Source organism: Schistocerca serialis, chromosome 4 (genome assembly GCF_023864345.2).
Source record: "Schistocerca serialis cubense isolate TAMUIC-IGC-003099 chromosome 4, iqSchSeri2.2, whole genome shotgun sequence".
Lineage (NCBI taxonomy): Eukaryota > Metazoa > Arthropoda > Insecta > Orthoptera > Acrididae > Schistocerca > Schistocerca serialis.
Window position 1 is genome coordinate 513,171,542 of NC_064641.1, and position 12,184 is coordinate 513,183,725.

General features: G+C 41.2%; 1 protein-coding gene across 7 annotated transcripts in view; it reads right to left on the minus strand.

The window, feature by feature from the left end:
• Positions 1–3,885: 3,885 nt before the first annotated feature.
• The window catches only part of LOC126475236 (pyrethroid hydrolase Ces2e-like), a 212,224-nt gene continuing 203,925 nt past the window's right edge, over positions 3,886–12,184 (minus strand). For 6 of the 7 annotated variants that reach the window (XM_050102923.1, XM_050102921.1, XM_050102922.1 and 3 more), the window contains 2 exons: positions 11,609–11,741; positions 3,886–4,232 (listed from right to left, as the gene is read on the minus strand). In XM_050102923.1, coding sequence (XP_049958880.1) covers positions 4,064–4,232; positions 11,609–11,741 — 302 coding nt within the window. In that variant the 3' untranslated portion in view covers positions 3,886–4,063. The remainder of the gene's footprint in view (positions 4,233–11,608; positions 11,742–12,184) is intronic. The other variant, XM_050102916.1, reaches the window with a different exon arrangement.

A 12,184-nucleotide genomic window follows, 5' to 3' on the forward strand; every position in this document is an offset into this window, starting at 1 on the left:
CAAGAAGCAAATACTGCAGCATACCTTTATAAGTAGGATTTTATCGTCAGTGCTTATTTTGAACTGATCATTAAGCAAAACACTTTACATACAGGCATTTAACATTAAATTGCAGCGTTTATAAATTCACACACATTTCGATTTTGGGATATGTGATGTATCTGAAATTGATGCAGTGAAACACATAAAGTTTCACAATCTGAAATTGTTAAATCCGAAATTTGGCGCAACTTTGTCAATTTCATAACAGAAAAACACGTTTGTACACAATGTTGAATCAAACATTGAAATAAGTTTAGCAGCTTGTCTGTGCAGTCGTAGCTATTGGGCTTGGTGTAAGATTTTATAAGAGCCTTGTAAATGCTTGGATAGGAAAAATAGGCCGTTGAGCTGATTGAAGTAATGAGTTACATTAGCAGTCGTTCCATAATACCTCTACTGACACTTGACTGCCTTGCAGTCTAACGTGTGATGGAATCTCCCTGATATCATCCCTGTCTCAGCGCTACCAACATTTAAAAAAAAATCGTGCGCACTATGGAGCCGCAGACACACATGCTTTCCGCATCCCCTACTGCCTTAAAGAACAAGTCTGGGCAAACTGAGCTAAACCAGTTAACGCCCTTCTCTTACACTTAACAACCTAATATTACACTGAAGAGCCAAAGCAACTGGTACACCTGCCTAATATCACGTAGGACCCCCGCGAGCATGCAGAAGTGCCGCAACATGACATGGAATGGACTCGACTAATGTCTGAAGTAGTGCTGGAGCGAATTCTGCAGGGCAGTCCGTAAATTCTTAAGAGTACGGAGGAGTGGAGATCTCTTCTGAACAGCACGTTGCAAGGCATCCAGGTACACTCAATAATGCTCATGTCTGTGGAGTCTGGTAGCCTGCGGAAGTGTTCAAACTCACAAGCGTGTTCCTAGAGCCACTCTGTAGCAATTCTGGACGTGTGCGAGTCGCATTGTCCTGATGGAATTGCCCAAGTCCGTCGGGATGCACAATGGACATGAATGGATGCACGTGATCAGACAGGGCGCTTAGTTCGAGTCACCTGCAAGAGTCGTATCTAGACGTATCAGGGGTTCTATATCATTCAGCTGCACACCACTGCGAAGCCTACATCAGTTTGAACAGTCTCCTGCTGACACGCAGAGTCCATGGATTCATGAGGTTGTCTCTACAGCCGTACATGTCCATCCGCTCAATACAATTTGAAAGAGACTCGTCCGACAAGGCAACGTGTTTCCAGACATCAACAGTCCAACGTCGGTGCTGACGGGCCCAGGCGAGGCGTACAGCATTGTGTCGTTCAGTCATCAAAGTGACATTTGTTGACGGCCCAGCATTGAAATCTGCAGCAATTTGCGACAGGGTTGCGCTTACGTCACATTGAACGATTCTCTTCAGTCTTCGTTGGTCCCGTTCTTGTAGCATTTTTTTCCGGCCGCAGTGTTGTCTGATATTTGATGTTTTACCGGATTCCTGATATTCACGGTACATTCGTGAAATGATCGTACGGGAAAATCCCAATTTCATCGCTACCTCGGAAATGCTGTGTTCCATCGCTCGTGCGCCGACTACAGCACCACGTTCAAACTCACTTAAATCTTGATAACCTGACATTGTGGCACCGGTAACCGATCTAACAACCGCGCCAGACACTTGTCTTATACAGGCGCTGCCGATCGCAGCGCCGTTTTCTGCCTGTGTACATATCTCTATATTTGAATACGCCTGCCTAAACCAGTTCCCTTGGCGCTTCAGAATAAGGATTTTTATCCGTATTATAATGTGCAGCTCTAAAAATTCTAATATTATTGTGGTACACAAATAAATAGGGCTCTTTTGATCACTATTATTATTTTAAAATGACGTCATGTACTTAAAAAATAAATCAGTTATTTTTCACCCAGTGCCAAGACGGTTTGGAATAAATTTAAATATTGTGATTGAATTTAAAAATCTTAATTATATCATCAATATTTTTTAAAAAATAAACATATCTCCGCTCCTTTTAAGATTGCAGGTACAACACAAAAATGGACAATTATAGCTTTACATATAGAAGTTAATTAAATAATTAAGAATTTTTTTTATGGTTTTACTATCTGAAGATGTCTCGGATGTTTTGTAATGTCGCGTTCGAGGTTGAGTCATAAATGTGCTTAAAATAGTCGTTTCAAAAATATGACACTGCTAGAGCAGAGTTGAAATTTTGGAGTATGTTAAGTCTCATTAAGCACGCTGTACAGTGAAAAGCCTATTTGTTATCTCAATTTACAACAATTCGGTGATACACAGATAACTGCGTTTATCAGAAGCACTTACTGAAAAACAAAGTATAAGTACGATAAATATGTAGTGGCGTTCATTATTTCTCAGGAAAAGATCCTTGCACTGTTTGATATTATTTTATTCTGTAATTTGTGAGATGTTTCTGTAGCATTCATTTCCCAGAAGAGTGCAAGATATAGCTGTGGCACAGTTGAAAATAAAATTAAGGTGAATAGAGGACCAAGAAAGTTGTTTTTGGGATCGCAAGAGCTATGAAACACCTAAAGGCATGCGGAAATGTGACATCAGATAACATACAACAGTAACATAGATGTTTGTAGTTAAAGTCCGTAAGACAGGAAAAAGTCTGGAAGTGTCATTTACTCAAAAACGGATTTTGAAATGGCTCTTTATGGCCGCAGCAAATTTCACACGCCCTGCAATTTGGTAGCAATACCAGTTCTATTAAGCCAGATTTACGCCCTGCTTTAGGAGCACACATTTGTCTAAAAAAAGAAACATGGAGAAGCCACACCAGTCATCTTAATGTAAGGGGAGAATCAATGGGTAACAGATATGGCGAACAGTATTGAAGCTAACAAATAGAAATTAAATCTGTGGAAAAATCAGCTTCAAATTCATTACTAGCAACGTGTCCGAGAACTCAAGGCGCACATATTGTGGCATGAACGACTACGTTTCAGTAATTGAAACATTTGACCATTGGTACTGAAAGATATTCCAAGACTTTGCATTTGTGAAGACTGATTTCGATTTACCTGTGAGACTGTTCTCGGTTTTGGCTGCTAATGTAGCGTTTTGTTATACAACAACTAATATGAAGATTGTTCTAGATACATATCTGTAGGAGACTTCGATAGTAAAACGATCTTTATGGGTAACGAATGACTTCCATGAGAGATAGCTTTTTCTGTAACAATAACGATGTCATAGCTAGGTAATTGATCAAAACAATAATTAATCATTTTAATTATTGCATTGCAGCAACATCCTGATGCAGTCAAATGAGACAAATTCGATAGTGATGGAACCAGAAGAAAGGAACTGAAAGTTGTAGCACGGCCGGGAGAGTGCCCCAGGTATCTTGCTTACGAGGCAGAAATGCTAACAATTACACCACCGCAGCACTGTGGTCAGCAATGCTGCAAAAACTACCCAAGTGGAGTGCCCTCCCCAAGACAAACTTCAATTCCTATCTTAGCTTATTTTCGCCCTACATTGTCACTATTGCCAGGGCTCTCCAGCACTGGAATAGCACCCCAGCGTTGGATGTAATGGGACAGTCCTGTACCATTAGTAATATAGATCTTATAAACGCAGGTAAAGATGGGACTTAAATATCTCAGGGAAAAACTTTAATTGTAAAATCTATAACGACAAGTTCGGTAAAAAAACATGAGCATCCACCACATATCTCTCAAGTTCGAAAATACACCTGTCTTCATATAAAAAACCATTTAAAAATTTAATTTCATTAATATTGCCCCTATTTGCTTGTCATCCATTCTCACACTATACAATGTTTTCAGGTGTTAATTTGCTTATGAAATTTTCAGACTTCCATACAGAGAAAAACACGAGTATGGAATTACAGATTCCTTGTATTATCATAGTGATTAAATGGTTACAACATTTATTACTGCAAACACAGTGAAAAAAATTCTAGTCAAGTAATACTATTTGTTGTAATTTTGATTTTTTAATGTATCCAGTAATTACATCAGTCCTCTGGCTTGCTTATGAATCTCCTACTGGGCGGTCAGAGTTCATCGGCGTAAGGCTGCAGCGGCACGTTGGTGTTCCAGAAGTCCATTCGTTCTGCGTTCTTGTCGTGGGCCAGCGAAAAGTTGGCCTGCATCAGCATGTAGCTGCGGTTAGAGTTGTTGTATGGTTCCCACACAATTGGGTCTGCTTCTGGAGTAGGTGTCCTGCGGAGAAACGGAATCATTGTCAGAATACTGACAGGAGTATTATCGCATTATCACGCCTCTAACGCTGTTTAAACTTCGCATTTGTAACTTTGTGAAAACAAATCATCCTCTACTAGCTTTTTGACATGCCAACTGAATGCAATGCACATATTTTCATACTCACATACTTAATGGATGCATAATTGTTTCAATTATGCCTTGAATATCGATCTGTGTTTAGGTGCTAAAACTGACTGCATGAAAATGGCAGAAATTACTAGTACCGTGTTCAAGAAAAAGTACTGTTGTCGTTTGCTAACAGGCATGACCGTATAATTCTAGCGACAACGACCTACCCTCCATTTCTGACAGTACCTTCCACCTATCATGCAATCTTCATAGATGGCTACTGAACGTTTGCTCATTTCTTTTCTTTATTGACTTTGTAGTATGAGTTCATGACCATCTAAGGCCATTCACACAACGTTGATGCATGTCATATTCGTATCCAAAAATGATTATTACTGTGTATTATATGTACAGAACAAATAACGCAGACGAATATACTCTGGGCGCTCAGTAGGCATGTTTGGTGGGAGAGGGGGGCCAGAAGTTTACGAGTCATGAGTTGTGCAATCGTATTCTGATCCTTTCTCAGTTAATTCTGGTGGACCGCGCTTTATCTAATTCACAAAACATTTAAAGATATCCACTTATGTTTGGGGGTAGAGGGGGGCCAGAAGTTTACGAGTCATGAGTTGTGCAATCGTATTCTGATCCTTTCTCAGTTAATTCAGGTGGACCGCGCTTTATCTAATTCACAAAACATTTAAAGATATCCACTTTTACTCTGGAGATCTCTTACAACAAGGACTCGAAAATGGAGAGATCATGATTGGTGGGGCACAGTAAATTAGCATGAAGTTTATTCAGCATGAATTGGATTTACTTGTTCATGGAGAACAAGCTCATGAACATGGAATATTATCATGGGGCACAATCCCTCAACATATACGCAATGTAACGAAAATTAGTAGAGAATGATACTTAAGGAGTGTTCTTCATTTAAAATACGACAGTTAATGTGATCAACCGCAGCCCTAGTTCGGGATGGGACAGTAATCTGACTGGAAACACTAACGCATGGCAACTACTTTTAAACCTACACCAGCTTTCATAAGCTGGGATGAATGTATAAAACTCATTTACTAGTAAGAACTCTCCACATATCACATATAATGGGGGGGGGGGGTCAGAAAGAGTCGGGAAAGATTATAAGGATATGGCAGGGGCAGGAGAGGCGGGGGGGGGGGGGGGGTGCTGAGAAATAATTGTTCAGGAAATAGTTTGATACGTTACGCCGTTTCCGAGTAACTTAGAACTGAAGTAGTTAGTCTATCGGGTCGCTGAGCGCGCAAATTCAGCTACTTTCACGCACTAAAACGCGGTAATTGAAACACTTCTGTGGGTCCATTAGTTTCCACTTGTTCAGACGCTCATTGCCAATTAAAATATGCATTTTTCGGAAGTGATAAATTTCAGCTAGCTGAGCGAAAGCTACGTTTGTACGGCCTGAGAAAAACAAATGAAATTTGGTGACGCTGTCTCCGGCAGGTCACTTAAATTTCCGCGCAACCTGACTGGCTTTTCCGACTGTTTCTGGCCACTCGTTCCGCGCAACCTGACTGGCTTTTCAGACTGTTTCTGGCCACTCTCTATGTGTAGCCATCATAACAACGATTAATCAATATCATTTGCTGAATAACTGACGACCGGTGGAACGAAGTTCAGTGCAGATGTGGTGGGCCAGGGCCTGAATCTTAGGCTACCAGTTACAAAGAATATTACGGGATAGGTAGTAGTTCCACAAGCATTATACTCAGTACAGTAAGATTTATCGTTTATGTGATCTCATGAAGGAGTGGGACTCAAAAAAGTAGCACGTTGGTGGCTGATGGCCTGAACTTTGATTACCAGTCACAATGAAAACTAAGAGATAAATAGTAATTTCACACTCGGTACAGTTTATAAGAAATGAAGTGATAGTATGGTGTTCATGACTGGGAGACACTATCTGGGATAATTCACCTGCCGAGTTGCAAGTTTTTTCAGTTGACGCCACAGTGGGCGATTTGTGTGTTGATGATGATGATGATGATGAAATGAGGACAAAACAGCACATTGTCCCTGAGCGGAGAAAATCTCCGACCTGGAACCGTTGCACGGCAGTCAGACGCGCCGACCACTCAGCTAAGGAATAATACCGTTTAAACAAGGTCATGTAGCAGTGGGACTCAAATAACTAGCATGTGGGTGGCTGATGGCCTGTATCTTCACTACCGTTTACAAAGGGAACTTGTCGAACTGCGAAAAATGCTGCGCTAACTACTCGGTAAGCGGAACACATTGGGAACACATTGCAACTAGATGCGATCACAATATTCTAAGATATATTACAGCCCCACCGGCACAGGACTAACAGTTTCCCTGTGTCAGGGAAACTGCCTCACTTAAAAGTTGCACTTTTCGTACGATTTCTTGTAAGAAAAATTAGAAGTCGTACTCGGTCGCCATCTAACGCTGCAAGATTTTGAAAGAATGAGCTTTAATATCAGAATAAATTACATTTTACTGTGGACCTTAGCCCATGATACCAGAGAAGTGTTTATAGAACGCGTCCTTCACTAACCAGCAGCTCTGAAAGAGGGGTTTGAAATTCCCTTGTTCCACTGCGTGCCCGGGGGTAGGGCAAGGTACCGTCACCAACTTCACTGCACTGCGTGCGAGAACCGTCTTCCGCCCCTGTCACGGACTGTTCTCTCTGGCTCCAGCGCTACTTGCCTATAAGATGAGTTACCAATACTACACCAGCTCTCTGAAATAGTCTGAAGAGAGTGGAGTGAATTTTAAAATGCCCTTGTTCTCTTGTTTCTTCTCTCATACTCAGTGAAGATGAAAGAATTTGAATGTGTAAGGAAAAATAAACATAAGTACTCATTCCTTCTCTGGAGGTTGGCCGGGCAGAGTGAAGTAACAAAAGACTACACACGACCATCCTGCTAAGGCACCAGTCCCCCTTAACATGTGAAAGTTAATGTATATGTGCAGACTGAAGCGACGAATGAGAATTTGTGCCAAGGACGGGATACGAGCCCAGGTCTCGTGCACACTAGGCAGATGCGCTAACCACTATGCCACCCTGCCACAGTGGCTTTGCACAACCTCACAGCATGCCTGTCTGCTCAACTATGTGGTTTAAGGAGAATACAGAGTGGGCTGAGGTGTGAATGGGAACCAGCACTGAGGAGGAAGGCGTGCTAGGATATTCCTTGAAATTGTGCAAAGCCACTGAGCCAGGGTGACGTAGTGGTTAGTGCGTCAGCCTTGTGAGCAGGAGGCCCGGGTGCGAATCCCGACATTGGTACAAGTTTTCGTTCGTCACATCAGTCTGCATATATACACACATATCGAAAAAAGTTTTGCATGACCTTGGTTCTGAGAGTTCCGGAACCTGTACAGAAAATTGGAATAGAGGTCAACATAAACATCATTTCCGCCCTCTTTATTGCTCATGAAAACCACACACTGCATATTGTACCACCATACAACGATACCTTCAGAGGTGGTGGTCCAGATTGCTGTAAACACCGGTACTTCTAATACCCAGTAGCACGTCCTCTTGCACTAATGCATGCCTGTATACTATCCATAAGTTCATCAAGGCACTGTTGGTCCACATTGTCCCACTCCTCAACGTCGATTCGGCATAGATTCCTCAGAGTGGTTGGTGGATCACGTCGTTCATAAACAGCCCTTCTCAATCCATCCCAGATATGTTCGATAGGGTTCATGTTTGGAGAACATGCTGGCCACTCTAGTCGAGTGATGTCGTTATCCTGAAGAAAGTCATTCACAAGATGCGCACGATGGGTCGCAAATTGTTGTCAATGAAGACAAATATCTTGCCAATATGCTGCCGATATGGCTGCGCTATCGGTCGGAGGATGGTATTCACGTATCGTACAGTCGTTACGGCGCCTGCCATGACCAATAGCGGCGTAAGTCGGTCCAACATAATGCCACCCCAAAACAGCGGGGAACCTCCACCTTGCGGCTCTCGCTGGACAGTGTGTCTGAGGCGTTCAGCCTGACCGGGATGCCTCCAAACACGTCTCCGATGATTATCTGGTTGAAGGCATATGCGACACTCATCAGTGGAGAGAACGTGAAGCCAATCCTGAGCGGTCCATTCGGCATGTTGTTGGGTCCATCTGTGCCTCGCTGCATGGTGTCGTGGTTGCAGAGATGGACCTCGCGACGGACGTCGGCAGTGAAGTTGTGCATCATGCACCCTATTGTGCACAGTTTTCGTCGTAACACGACGTCCTGTGGCTGCACGAAAAGCATTATTCAACATGGTGGCGTTGCTGCCAGGGTTCCTCCGAGCCACAATCCGTAAGTAGCGATAATCCACTGCAGTAGTAGTCCTTGGGCGGCCTGAGCGAGCATGTCATCGACAGTTCCTTCAGTATCTCCTCCATGTCCGAGAAACATCGCTTTGGTTCACTTAGAGACGCCTGGACACTTCCTTTGTTGAGAAACCTTCTTGGCACAAAGTAAAATGCGGACGCGATCGAAATACGGTATTGACCGTCTAGGCATGGTTGAACTACAGACAACACGAGCCGTGTACTTCCTTCCTGGTGGAATGACTGGAACTGATGGGCTGTCGGACCTCCTCCGTTTAACAGGCGCTGCTCATGCCTGGTTGTTTACATTTTTGGGCGGGTTTAGTGACATCTCTGAACAGTCAAAGGGACTGTGTCTGTGATACAATATCCACAGTCAACGTCTTTCTTCAGGAGTTCTGGGAACCGGGGTGATGCAAAACTTTTTTTGATGTGTGTACTTACGCTATAGATGTTTGAAACCCGAAAAGGTCTCTTGAACATTTAGTTTCATTTGACTTATGACAGAGATTAAATAGAACTCTTTCAGGCTCTCCTGCATTACTTGCGCACCAGCACCCTTAGTGTGTTTGTTCTTAGGATAATTTAGGTTAAGTAGTGTGTAAGCTTAGGGACTGATGACCTTAGCAGTTAAGTCCCATAAGATTTCACACACATTTGAAAATTTTTTGCTAGAGTTGAAGCTAAGGACTTGTTGTACATTGTCGTTAGATCAGTCAGTAAGAACGTTGCTTCTTAAAGGCAAAGCACAGAGTTCGAATCGCGAAACAGCACACAGTTTTAACCCAACAGGGTGTTTCAAAACATAATTCCATTGCAGAGTGAAAGATTCATTCTGAAAATGTGACGACGTTTTGGAACGGTCGGAAATAAATATTTGTCATGCTCACCGGCAAGAATAAATCGAAAACGACGAAAGCTGTGAACACAGCAGCAGCGCCATTAAACAAATCGGTTGGCGACCGACATCGACCAAAGACAACCAACGTTGATCTGAGTGCAGCCTACTCCACGGCAACAACTAATACTGTACTATATTTGCATTCTGGAGAGGCGAGTATTCACATTCCTATCCGGAATTTCTGTAACCCAGTTGAGGTGATTACCATGATGGTTTCTTTGAACCGGATGTGCCCTATTCCTGTCCCGTCACTATCCTTCACAGTTTGTGATTCATGTCTAATTATCTCATACCGAAGATACTTTAAATCCACAATACTTCTTCACATTACGTATCCAACGTCGGCAGCGTTATTTCTATTCTTGAAGTCCCTATTCATTTGGAAATGCATTGCGTGAAAACCTTACAAGTTTAGTTTAAGAAAGCAAACGTCTGTGAAATCTCGAGTAAGACAAACATCTCTATCGCCATACCACGAGGTCGTATATATAATGAGCCGGCCGCGGTGGCCGAGCGGTTCTAGGCGCTCCAGTCCGGAACCGCGCTGCTGCTACGGTCGCAGGTTCGAATCCTGCCTCGGGCATGGATGTGTGTGATGTCCTTAGGTTTAAGTAGTTCTAAGTGTAGGGGACTGATGACCTCAGATGTTAAGTCGCATAGTTCTCAGAGCCATTTCGTATATATAATGTAAATCGTAAGTAAATGATTACTTAAAGTTTATTACTTGACTGTGTATACAAAAATATGACATTATTTACCTCAACGATAATTCATTTGAGGAATTAAAACACTGCATTGTCAGAAGGACCAGAAAGTTTATTTAATCTCACTGTTCCTTGAATTTTATTTCGTAGTTGTGTTCACATTAATTTTGATTTAATGAGGACTAGTTTCGAAAATGTTCATTTTCAAATCGTTGTCTACAGTAAAGTTTCATCATCAGTAAAACTGTAAAATAAAATATTGTAGCCTTCTGTCTGTGCAAAAGACAAGAGTTTATTACAGATGGCTAGAAAGTTGTTTATATACTTTGTATTTTACATTTCGACCAAATGTATAATTTTAACATAAGTAATGGTTTGGTAATGAAGTAATAGGTTTGAAACTAATTAGCATTAACTCTTAAATGTGAATGTAATTAAAACAGGAAATTAAAGAGATGGTAAAGATGACTGATTTTGAAACAAAACTTTAAATTTAATTATAATGCTTGGATGCATTTTTAATTGAAGTATAGTATTGTCCCACCTATTGCATACAGCCTCTCTGACGACAGAATTAAAATTCTGTTTCAGGCTTCAGTCAACTGAAATAACCTTCATATCACTAGCATTCTCGTTCAAAATTGGTCATGTACACGTGTTCTAGTATTGTTTGTGAATTATACGAATGCATTTGCATAACTTTATAGGAAAATTATGCTGCCCCTCTTTTATGAGGATTTCCTTAAATTATGACTGATAATGTGTAATTGTCGAACTTTCCTAACTGATGAGGAAAATATTGTCATACTCAGCCCCTTAAATCAGGATCTATGCACTAAAATCACAAGATTATTTCTCTGTTTCATCTTATTAACACCACAGAGGCCAAATTCACAGCAAAAACATAAAAACCACGCACATGAATGCTTCCTTTTAATAAAACGCATGCAAAGCAGGACGTCCCTAAATATGTAATGGTTGTAACATTCAGTCAATCGAAAACTGGCAACGGAAATAAGATGGAACTTATTTGGTAGTCGAGATGTTAGAGACTCCTGGGATATAAAGACCCTCAGTCGTATTGTAATATAGGATCTGATGAACAAAACCACCTTTACCCGCAAACAAAGATGAAATTAAATTAAAGCTAATGAGCTCATTCTGCATAGCTCATTCTAAAAATGCAGGAACAGAGTTTAACGTTTTGTGTGATATCATCTTCCCTTAGTTACATAGTAAAAGGTTCACAAAACATGTATCCTAATGACAGATTAAATAGTTTAAACGTTATTTATGGTGTATATCTGATTCTACACTTACCCATATTTAGCAAAATTGGTCCAGTATCGGAGTATATTCCTGCGTACTTTATCCTCTTCCGAGTTCGGATCCAAATTGTACTCGGTATCTTTTCTCAGGAATAGGAATGGTAGTTCACCCGAGTGGGTGACACCTGGAACAAGTGAACAATAAACGTTCTCCTACTTGAAGACAACACAATTTAAAATAAAAATTGACATTCACACTGGATTTCCAGTGGTGAAAATTGTTTCAGCGTTTAGGTGCAACATATTTCGTTGCATCTCGTCTTTAGGAGTTTAAGTATCATTGGACATATTGCTTATAGAGTATGTATCTTGCTTTTACAGTCAGTTACGCTAAAGAGCCATGTTGAAAGTTAGTTATTACATCTTATTTCAGAAACATATATCAAACCAGTCCTTTCTCTATTAAAAATGAAAAGGTAGAAGCACGAATTTAATTTTCCAAAGTATTTTAAATTACATCGTTAAGCTTAAAATCCTTGCATTTCTTTACTTGAAGCAAAAATAAAAAGTATAGGGGAAAGTACGAGTATATAGTACACAAGAAATTTCATGTTGGTGCATGACGCAG